This window comes from Oncorhynchus kisutch, linkage group LG14 (assembly GCF_002021735.2).
Source record: "Oncorhynchus kisutch isolate 150728-3 linkage group LG14, Okis_V2, whole genome shotgun sequence".
In the NCBI taxonomy this organism is placed as follows: Eukaryota; Metazoa; Chordata; class Actinopteri; order Salmoniformes; family Salmonidae; genus Oncorhynchus; species Oncorhynchus kisutch.
The window spans coordinates 62,353,707-62,365,700 of record NC_034187.2 but is presented as its reverse complement, the minus strand read 5'-3'; the positions used below and the strand labels follow the sequence as shown (position 1 = coordinate 62,365,700).

Here is an 11,994-nt window from a genome sequence, read left to right as displayed (position 1 = left end):
ATTTCCACCAGAAAAACCCTCTGCCACTCAGGGGTAATGGTAATGTTGACAGTGACGTTACATCTCTGTACTGATCACATCGCTACTGTTTGACTTGACTGTCGTCTGCCTGTCGTCTCTCCTTCCACTGTCAAACATTCCATCACAACACATTTTGAAGGAAACTTTTTCTAACAGAGAAATTAAACAAGGTCCTTTAAAGAACCTCTATGCGTATTCTGGGTTGATGAAAGAAACCTCCTAGTTTGGAGTGAGTTGAGACTGCACTGTAGAGTGACAATGAGACGTATAGTTAGCTTGAGCTGAATGTGACGTGTCAGGTTCAAACAGCTGTAGATGTGTAGCTGAATGTCACCCTGGTGGAGTTACAGACTCCCTGGGGTGGGATGCCCAACCTGGCTCTGTCTCGCTAGGGGGGCTCAGAGTGGCACGGCTCAGTCTTCAGGCTCCCTCTCTGTGTACGTCTGCCTATGAGGCTCCGCAACCTGTGGTTTAACACCCACCGCAGCAGGGAGAACGCACCCCAACACTCACCCACACCCAGCTCATTCATGTCATATGGCCTAAACGGCTCTGACTGGCACGGCTTCCTACAGATACAAGGGCATTGCACTAGTGTGTGTGTTTCTCTCTTTCTCTCTCTCTCTCTCTCTCTCTCTCTCTCTCTCTCTCTGTCTCTGTCTGTCTCTCTCTCTGTCTCTCTCTCTGTCTCTGTCTCTCTCTCTCTCTCTCTGTCTACACCTCCCTCCCAGAGGAGCAGAAGGACCATAGAAGTCATTATAAAAATAAGCATTGTGGTTCCACTCCACCTGAACCAAACAGTGTTATATCTGGAATGGCTACATATTAGAGAAATTTAATTTACCCCCATTTTAACTCAGCTGGACATGTCAGAGGGAGGCGACGCAGAGGAAGAGAGAGAGAACAAAGAGGAGAGGGCGTAAGAGAGAGAAGAAGTGCATCTATGTGAGAGTGTGGGGGCAGGATGAGAGGAAGGAAGAGGTGAGGGTGGTTGTTTTCCAACCATCTCATTAGTCCCTTCTTGACAGAAATGAGTCATGCGTGAGATTGATAGGATGCCGTCTGAATTCATTCAGTTCCCTCGCTCTCCGTTAATTTAAATAAAAGCGTATTTGAAACTATTGATCACACACCAGAAACAATGTGCTGGAAGATAGGCCTACACATGTGAAGACTGTGAATGGTGTTTTCATGAATGCAAATGAATTGGAAAAGAGCGCTTGAGGATGGGTCATTCTGAGATGTGAATGCAGGTCGTTGGGGAGACGGGGAGAGAAATGCCTGTGATTGTGAAGGAGGCATTGAAATTGTTCTGTCGTGGAAATTCTACACAGGGACACTCGAAGTCAGTCTTAAATGAATCATTATTTATTAACAGTTAACTGGAGAAGTTCCAACGAACTTGATGCACCAAAGTGAACGTCTGTCAGGAGCTCTACCGGGGCAGTCCCGTTTGTTCACTTGTATATTGCAGACAAGTTATATTTGCATGATTTTACTTATTCATCATTCATAATTCATTCATAATTAACGTTTGCTTCATTCATGTGACCGACCAATACTGGTTCATTTCATGCAGGTGACAGACCAATACCTCACAAGGCTTCTTCTCTCTAAGCTTCTCAAAACAAGGGTCTGGGCGTACTGCCAAATTGCAGATACTGATAGTGAGGATTCGGTCAATCAGTCACTTGCATGAACACAGAGATTGGTTATTAGAAAAGCACAAACATAACATTTTCCATCACAGTTCCATGACACATTTTTGAAGATCTCCACTAGACTATAATGGAGCTTAATGATACTCTCCCTTCTGTTCACAAATTCACTCCTTTTTATCTAATAGTCCTCTTTATGCTTTTATGTTCAAAGTTACAGGTCAAGACAACCATACTGAAAATGTCTTTAATTACAGATTTAGTAGTAAAACCTCAAATCCAACCAAGCACTAATATTTCATAGAGGAACAAATGAATTCATTTATAGCAGGTGACTGTGCATACAGCAATCTATGCTTCCATGTGGTTATTGAAACAACGTTTCAAACAGGCTCTCTCTCTGTCTCTCTCTCTCTCTCTCTCTCTCTGTGTTCCTCCTCTCTAGACGTGGTGGTGAACGGGAAACCGTGTGACTGTGACATCATCGCTGACTGTAAGGTGGGCGACGCTGTGCCATTGGAGGTGAAACTGACCAATCGTAGTAAGAATGCAGTCGGACCGTTCGCCCTGACTGTGGTTCCCTTCCAGGACTACCAGAACGGAGTTCAGAACTATGACCTGCAGGACGCAGTCACCTTCATAGGATCTAACACCTTCTACATAGACATGGTGTGTGTGTGTCCAGAACTACGTGTGTGTGCAGAACTGTGTGTGTGATTGGTGTTGAAACTATTGTCAGGTGAGTTAGCTTTCCACAGGCACTCTAAATAATGTCTCTGTGTGTTGTTTTCCTAGGTGAAGCCCACAGAGAACTCTGCTTGTATGGGAGCCCTCCTGTTCCTCTACACTGGAGACTTCTACCTCAACATCAAGTTCCAGGATGACAGTGCTGGCCAGGGCAAGGAACTGCCCCCATCCTGGTTCGGCCTGCCCAGCGTGCACATCAAAGCCCTGGAGGCGCCTATCGAGGCTGGGGCATAGAGCCTGGCACTCTTTACATGAATATCAAATGTATTTTTCCAGATTTCTTGTATCATTCTCCTTGGAAAATATAGGTTTGCCCACTTTCTGAACATCACTGAAGGCATGGATGGATGGGTAGATGGATGGGTAGATGGAGCACTCGAGGAGAGTACAGTAGGATGAGGACACAACGGACTAAATATTCTAGCGGTTAGCTGGATGTCACTCAATAATTTGCAGTAACTCGGTTTGAGGTATTTTTGTGTACTCTATGTTAAAGCAGGAAGGATACAGTAGGTATTACTGGATTTGGAAATCACCTTTTGAATCATTTTATGAATTTCAGCACCATGAAATCAGTCATCGAAATGTATCAGCCATGATGGAGGTTTTGTGGAAAGATCATAAGGTCACCTCTTTCCTGCTTTTCACTCAACTTACCAGGGATGTAGAGCATCATACCATCCTGATGGGCTCCAAATGGCAGTGGTGGAAAAGTACCCACATGTCATACTGTAGTAAAAGTAAAGATACCTTAATAGAAAATGACTCGAGTAAAAGTGAAAATCCCCCAGTAAAATGTTACTTGAGTAATAGTATTTGGTCTTAAATATAGTTAAGTATTAAAAGTAAATGTGATTCCTAAAATATACTTAAGTATTGATAGTATAAATCATTTAACAATCTCTATATTGCAAACCAGACGACACCATTTTTCAGACATAATTTACAAACAAAGCATTTGTGTTTAGTGAGTCTGCCAGATCAGAGGCAGTAGGGATGTTCTCTTGATAAGTGCGTGATTTTGACCATTTTTCTGTACTGCTTAAGCATTCAAAATGTAACGAGTACTTTTAAGGTGTAAGAGAAAATGTATAGAGTAAAAAGTACATTATTTTATTTTGCAATATAGTCAAGTAAAAGTAAAAGTTGTCGAAAATATAAATAGTTAAGTACAGATATCCCAAAAACGACTTAAGTAGTACTTTAAAGTATTTTTTACTTAAGTACTTTACACCACTGCCAAATGGAAGTTCTTTGTTATTATGTGTCCAATTCTTGCCTCTCAACAATCTGAGCAGCAGAGTAGAGATACTCTCATGTGAACATGATTATCAAGCAGCATCCTCCTGGGTATATGATTCTGTCTGTAAATGATATAATATATTATGAGAAGCACAGTGTATTACTCTACCACATGAATCCACAATCACCTCTATCGATTTGTGGTTTCTGCTTTAGCAATTAGCTTGATTCGCTGTTGTCTCTCTACTCTCTGCGTGACTGTAAACATGTTTTTTTACTGCTGAGCTTGTATATTTGGGCCTCTGTATCTCCCTGTCTATAAAATCCTACAATACATGTAAATAAATGTTGAGTTGAGCCAACTTCTGAACGGGTGTTTGCATGTAGGAGCAAAGAGTTGGACTCATTCTTCTGTCCTTTTTTGGACATTTGCTCGTCCCTCTGCCTGGCAAATTGACACGAGTCTAGCCTATCCCCTTCGTTCACACAGCCACAGACAGAAGCCCATAAAGATATGCAATGCGCATCAGCGCTCCAGAATTACCACTGGTAAATTAAGGCGAGATAATAGAGTTTCGTTGCCCATGCATAATAGTCACTGAGTGGACAAAACAATAAGAACACCTTCCTAATATTGAGCTGCACCCTTTGTTTTCTTCAGAACAGCCTCAGTTCGCCGGGACATGGGCTCTACAAGGTGTCAAAAGTGTTCCACAGGGAAGCTGGCCCATGTTGACTCCAATGCTTCCCGAAGTTGTGTCAATTTGGCTGGAGGTCCTTTGGGTGGTGGACCATTCTTGATGAACCCAGGAAACTGTTGAGTGTGAAAAACCCAGCAGCATTGCAGTTCTTGACACAAACCGGTACGCCTGTCACCTACTACCACACCCCGTTCAAAGGCACTTAAATATTCTGTCTTCCCCATTCACCCTCTGAATGGGACATATACACAATACATGTCTCAAGGCTTAAAAACCCTTCTTTAACCTGACTCCTCCCCTTCATCTTTAACCGGTCTCCTCCCCTTCATCTTTAACCTGACTCCTACCCTTCATCTTTAACCTGACTCCTCCCCTTCATCTTTAACTGGTCTCCTCCCCTTCATCTTTAACCTGACTCCTCCCCTTCATCTTTAACTGGTCTCCTCCCCTTCATCTTTAACCTGACTCCTCCCCTTCATCTTTAACCTGACTCCTCCCCTTCATCTTTAACCTGACTCCTCCCCTTCATCTTTAACCTGACTCCTCCCCTTCATCTTTAACCTGACTCCTCCCCTTCATCTACACTGATTGAAGTGGATTTAATAAGTGACATCAATAAGGGATCATAGCTTTCACCTGGATTCACCTGGTCAGTCTGTCATGGAAAGAACAAGTGTCCTTAATGTTTTCTACGTTCAGTGTAGGTTTGATGAATGGAGAGGGAATGTTAAGTGTACACAAACACACATTAGCAGGTAAGTCCTTTACAAAACAAAGTGTTATCATAATAAATGGGGGAGCCTTGGGCAGAGTTCTCCTCCACCTTGAATAAAAACCCATTATGTCAGGTAAGTGAAGCATGTTACTGTTTCCTGTAGAGCAGAATGAAACACTTCCTGGATGAGGGGAGCTTGAGGAGACCAGGTCGGGGTGGAACAGGTACTACTGGTTCTTCACTGGGAACAGCCCAGATCTTTTATCTATAAATGCTTTGATCATGTTCCTGACAACAAGGTGCCACAGCAGCAGTCACAGTGGTTACCTAATGTGTGTCTGTCCTTAACAGCAATGAGACTAGAGCATGGCAAAACAAGTTTGAGATAGGCCTGCGTAGCTGATGCAACAATACAGATGCCAGAAAATAGGGCAGGGAGTTTTCTAAGATAACACAGAGAATGTGGGCCGTTTTATATGAGTAGCTGTACACTACTATTCTAAAGTTGGGGAGCATTGTGAGGTTAATGATTCCATTGCAGGCCTGGAAAAACAATGTTAGGTAGACATAACTCAACCTCAGAACAAAATGACATTTCGTGGCTGTAGCTACTCATCGCAGGTCTGCCTCCTTTAGCCTATGGTTACTGCCTTATCATAGGCAGAGCACAGATGCAGTGAACCAATAGGAGATGAGGGGGAGAGATGCAATCGGTACCGCTGAAGCACGATCAAAATGTTAAAGTAATTTCCGCTTGAGCCAACATATGCAGCGTTTTACCATGAATGCAGTCTAAACTAATGCGGGAACATTGTTTATACATCATTTCAACGACAACATTCAATGTGATGACGTTGAATCGACAGGGAAAATGTTGAATGTCTGCCCAGTGGGTTATCTTACCTTTAAATTTCAACCTCGCTATAATGCTGAACTTCAGCGAGACAGGTTGAATCCAGCCCTAGTTCTGAAATGTAGCTCTGGCTGTGTACTGGGGAGGACTGTCTTACAACCCTGTGGATGTGGGTGGGAAGGAGAGGGAGGGGGACCCCACCAACCCCCAGTAGGCAAACGGGATCAGGATAGGAGATTAGGCTGTAGAGAGACAGAGGTCTGTCTGGCAGTGTGCTTGAGAGGCTGAAGAGTTCTAACAACCGTGTAGCTGTAGATAGGAGAGGGATCCATCCCACTAGCCCCAGGTCTATTGTAGGGATGCTTGGTCTTGGAGGTTCCCCTGCAACAAGTCTCCTTTCAATAGAGCTGCTGCTTGTCAGTGAGTGAAGTGAACAACTAAGGGGCGATCATCCCTCCGCTCCCCACAGCACAGAACAGCGCTGGTACAACTACAAGCACAATGTAAAAAATGACAGCATATACTCCCCTGTCTGACCTTACCATCCTGATGCTAGTTTATCCTTGCACTCTCCATAGCACGGCTCAGCATCAGCACAATGTCAAAAAGTAACTTACAGTCCCCTGTCCAACCTCTGCACTGTCCTAATGCTAGCTTATTATTGCCTGTACCCTGTTTGCTAGGGTGTAAAGAGATGAAGGCTTATAATCATCGCTGAAAACTTGGATGCATTGCACATTTCGAGACAAAGCTATTGAGGAGTATTGGCTCCTTAAATTCTAATATTGCTCTTGATTGTGCAGTACTATGCAAGTCATTTGTAAGGTACCGGTTCGATGTTCTATTTTATAAGGGGAGAAAAGGCCCTTTTGTTCTGACAATAACAAAGGAAATGAATTTGATAATTGCATCGCTCTGGCTGTAAATAATAAGGAAATAGAGATGAAACATTCCTTTATTCAATGTACAAAGTGTTTACACCGAACAGCTTAGTCACTCTGGAAACAACACATTTCGCATTTTCACAGCAAGGAAATTTTCCAAGCAAAACAAACAGCACAATTCTCCTCGATGCAAATTTGAGACTGATTTTCAAAATCCTTCCGATGCATATTCTCAGGTTAGGTCTCATGTGTCTCGTGTGCACTTCTAAAATAGTTATCTGGAGATCCGCTTTCTGTAATTGATTGAATACAGGACAATCAATTACAATTAACACAAGTGTCTCTTTATGTCGTTGTAAATAATGAATTAGCATTCCAGGTCCCAGTGGATTTAGCCAACCCAAGCCGTATTCTGGTGACATAAAATACCATACTGTAAGATATTATATTCTGTCATCAAAACATCTGATTCTCTCTAAAATCATGCTCAGCAAAGACACAATGTCTCTGTTAAAACATCTCAGTGCCATATTACCAGCTCCCATTGAGCAGCACGAGCTTTGATCGCAACACTACATCAACCCCACTACATCGTCTAAATGTAAGACCCCACTACATCATCTACATGTAAGACCCCACTACATCGTCTAAATGTAAGACCCCACTACATCGTCTAAATGTAAGACCCCACTACATCATCTACATGTAAGACCCCACTACATCATCTACATGTAAGACCCCACTACATCATCTAAATGTAAGACCCCACTACATCGTCTAAATGTAAGACCCCACTACATCGTCTAAATGTAAGACCACACTACATCGTCTAAATGTAAGACCACACTACATCATCTAAATGTAAGACCCCACTACATCATCTACATGTAAGACCCCACTACATCGTCTACATGTAAGACCCCACTACATCGTCTAAATGTAAGACCCCACTACATCGTCTAAATGTAAGACCCCACTACATCGTCTACATGTAAGACCCCACTACATCGTCTACATGTAAGACCCCACTACATCGTCTACATGTAAGACTCCACTACATCGTCTGAATGTAAGACCCCACTACATCGTCTGAATGTAAGACCCCACTACATCGTCTAAATGTAAGACCCCACTACATCGTCTACATGTAAGACCCCACTACATCGTCTACATGTAAGACCCCACTACATCGTCTACATGTAAGACCCCACTACATCGTCTAAATGTAAGACCCCACTACATCGTCTACATGTAAGACCCCACTACATCGTCTACATGTAAGACCCCACTACATTGTCTACATGTAAGACTCCACTACATCGTCTGAATGTAAGACCCCACTACATCGTCTACATGTAAGACCCCACTACATCGTCTACATGTAAGACCCCACTACATCGTCTACATGTAAGACCCCACTACATCGTCTACATGTAAGACTCCACTACATCGTCTGAATGTAAGACCCCACTACATCGTCTGAATGTAAGACCCCACTACATTGTCTGAATGTAAGACCCCACTACATCGTCAATGTAAGACCCCACTACATCGTCAATGTAAGACCCCACTACATCGTCAATGTAAGACCCCACTACATCGTCAATGTAAGACCCCACTACATCGTCAATGTAAGACCCCACTACATCGTCAATGTAAGACCCCACTACATCGTCAATGTAAGACCCCACTACATCGTCAATGTAAGACCCCACTACATCGTCAATGTAAGACCCCACTACATCGTCAATGTAAGACCCCACTACATCGTCAATGTAAGACCCCACTACATCGTCAATGTAAGACCCCACTACATCGTCAATGTAAGACCCCACTACATCGTCTGAATGTAAGACCCCACTACATCGTCTGAATGTAAGACCCCACTGCATCGTCTAAATGTAAGACCCCACTGCATCGTCTAAATGTAAGACCCCACTACATCGTCTACATGTAAGACCCCACTACATCGTCTACATGTAAGACCCCACTACATCGTCTGAATGTAAGACCCCACTACATCGTCTGAATGTAAGAACCCACTACATCGTCTGAATGTAAGACCCCACTACATCGTCAATGTAAGACCCCACTACATCGTCAATGTAAGACCCCACTACATCGTCAATGTAAGACCCCACTACATCGTCAATGTAAGACCCCACTACATCGTCTGAATGTAAGACCCCACTACATCGTCTGAATGTAAGACCCCACTACATCGTCTGAATGTAAGACCCCACTGCATCGTCTGAATGTAAGACCCCACTACATCTCTCTGAATGTAAGTCCCCACTACATCGTCTGAATGTAAGACCCCACTGCATCGTCTAAATGTAAGACCCCACTGCATTGTCTGAATGTAAGACCCCACTACATCGTCTGAATGTAAGACCCCACTACATTGTCTGAATGTAAGACCCCACTACATTGTCTGAATGTAAGACCCCACTACATCGTCTGAAAGTAAGACCCCACTACATCGTCTAAATGTAAGACCCCACTACATCGTCTGAACGTAAGAACATTTGCATAAACTATACTGTAGAGAAGCACCTGAGAATCAGATAGGGATCATGCTGTCAAGTGCCTTGAAGACTGAAACACTCGCTCTTTCCTAGAGAGGCCGATTATATCTACCATCTCATGTAGACATCCAGAAGGCTGCAGTAGTAGAAAGACAATTGTATGCAAAATGTACATTTTAATCCCTATACTTAGTAGTACACACATGAAGGCCTGTTTCTTTTAGCATCCAATGCTTTGAAATCCTCAAAGGAACAGTTGTTTTTTTAAGTGCACAATAAAAGTCTCCACAATAGCTGTGATAACCTCTGTTGGAAGTTGAACTGAATAATGCTTGCTGACCTGCATCATGTAACTGAGCACGTTTCTGAGTAAACAAATGAAAGCAATGGCTTCTCCATCTCTGTATCTCTTTTTGCTGTTGATCATTATTTCCGATAAAGAAGATGTCTTGCAGGTGCTAATGTTATGGGATGGTGAGGTAGATGGAATTAAATTAGGTCTGGGACTTGCATTAGTAAAGAGAAAACAACAAACAAATAATTATAGTCAACTGTCTCTGTCTCTATTCTCTCTCTCTCTTTCTCTCCAATTCTCCCTCTCTCTCATATAAAAGTTACATAGAGAGAAATAGACATGAGCAGTAAATGTGAGATATCTTTCCTCTAAAGAGGTTTGAGCATGACCGTGGACTCCATCCCTGCCATTTTATTGACTGGGAACAGAACAAGGACTGGATGTCCATCTGCCTGTCTGCACTCTGCAGCCAATGATAAGCTCCAAACACTTCCATTTTATTTGTCTGCTTCAACAGAACTGGAACGTCCTCTCACTCCTTCACCATGTGTTTTGTTGTTCAGTACTATTATCAATCACCACCCTTTACTGAATAGAAGTCTGTCTCCCCCATTTTTAAATCTGCACAGTAAAGGAGGAACAGTACTTAAGTTGAGTCAGTCTACACTGTCATGTCTTCAGTCTGAACTTTCTTTGTCAATTAGCTAGCTATTTACTTGACATTAGCCATTACCATTCCAACAGCAATGGGGGAGCTCAGCCCATAAAGTGCTCAAAAACAACCAAGAGGACAGATACTGTAGAGCCAGGCTCAGTCAAGTGTTAAAACCAAATCAAAAAGCAGCAGGACATTATCGACGGAATATTTTAACATTTCAGGCAAAGCGGCATTATATTACATTTCAGAAGCTAGGTTTCCATCCAGTTGGCGACAGACTGTCATGCAAATTCTAAAATCTGCATGAAGAAAATATGCACATTTTCCTACCAGCTCAACTGGAACAAAGAGCTCCGCAGTCTCTCTTTGCATTTTCAACTCTACCGGTGGTTTTGTCACAACAACTGTTGATTAAATAACAAGTGAGCCTACTATTGGGCTGTGTTAAGTTCTGGAACGTTCATTTGAAAGGAAACTGTGATGTATAGCAGGGTTTCCCAAACTTGGTCCTGGGGCCCCCCACGCCGTACATGTTTCAGTTGTTGCCCTAGCACCACACAGCTGATTCAAATATCCAACTCATCATCAAGCTTTGGTTATTTGAATCAGCTGTGTAGTCCTAGGGCAACAACCAAAACATGCACCCATGGGGGGGCCCCAGGACCGAGTTTGAGAAACCCTGCTGTACTGAACAACCAGTTGAAAAATGGGGGAGGGGTTGGGTTGTGGGTTGGGGAACGCTGTCAGCATGGCCACTGCCCTTTAAATACGTCACTCATTGCTTCAAGCCACAACTCGCCACACCCTCCAAAGGGGAGCAGACATACTTCAAAGTCTGTTCAAGAACGTACAATTACATTTTGGGGAAACAAGTCATTCAATTCAAACCGTTCCACAAGGGAGCAAACGTTCAAGCGAACTGAACGCACCTCTGGTCTTGGCACGTGGGCTCTAGCTATCAGCTCGCAGATACAGTGCGGGTAGACTGTGTGGGTCGGTTGGTCTGAGAAATGAGAATACTATGGATAAGACTAAGAGGGGGATATTTTTATTTGTCAAATGGCAGTCAAGCATCAATCATCATATCACCTGAATAAGATCTTTGATATTTATTGGAAGAGGCATCAACCATCAAATCAAATCAAATGTATTTATATAGCCCTTCGTACATCAGCTGAAATCTCAAAGTGCTGTACAGAAACCCAGCCTAAAACCTCAAACAGCAAGCAATGCAGGTGTAGAAGCACGGTGACTAGGAAAAACTCCCTAGAAAACCAGAACCTAGGAAGAAACCTAGAGGAACCAGGCAATGAGGGGTGGGCAGTCCTTTTCTGGCTGTGCCGGGTGGAGATTATAACAGAACACAGAAGATGTTCAAAAATGACCAGCGTGGTCAAATAATAATAATCACAGTAGTTGTCGAGGGTGCAGCAAGTCAGCACCTCAGGAGTAAATGTCAGTTGGCTTTTCATAGCCGATCATTAAGAGTATCTCTACCGCTCCTGCTGTCTCTAGAGAGTTGAAAACAGCAGGTCTGGGACAGGTAGCACGTCCGGTGAACAGGTCAGGATTCCATAGCCACAGACAGAACAGATGACACTGGAGCAGCAGCAGGTGGACTGGGGACAGCAAGGAGTCATCATGCCAGGTAGTCCTGAGGCATGGTCCTAGGGCTCAGGTCCTCCGAGAGAG

General features: G+C 43.3%; 1 protein-coding gene across 2 annotated transcripts in view; it reads left to right on the top strand.

Moving 5' to 3' along the window:
- Window positions 1-4,030, top strand: part of LOC109903521 (trafficking protein particle complex subunit 9-like) — a 333,691-nt gene extending 329,661 nt beyond the window's left edge. For both annotated transcript variants that reach the window (XM_031788712.1, XM_020500289.2), the window contains 2 exons: window positions 2,125-2,348; window positions 2,475-4,030. In XM_031788712.1, coding sequence (XP_031644572.1) covers window positions 2,125-2,348; window positions 2,475-2,660 — 410 coding nt within the window. In that variant the 3' untranslated portion in view covers window positions 2,661-4,030. The remainder of the gene's footprint in view (window positions 1-2,124; window positions 2,349-2,474) is intronic.
- The last annotated feature ends 7,964 nt before the right edge of the window (window positions 4,031-11,994 follow it).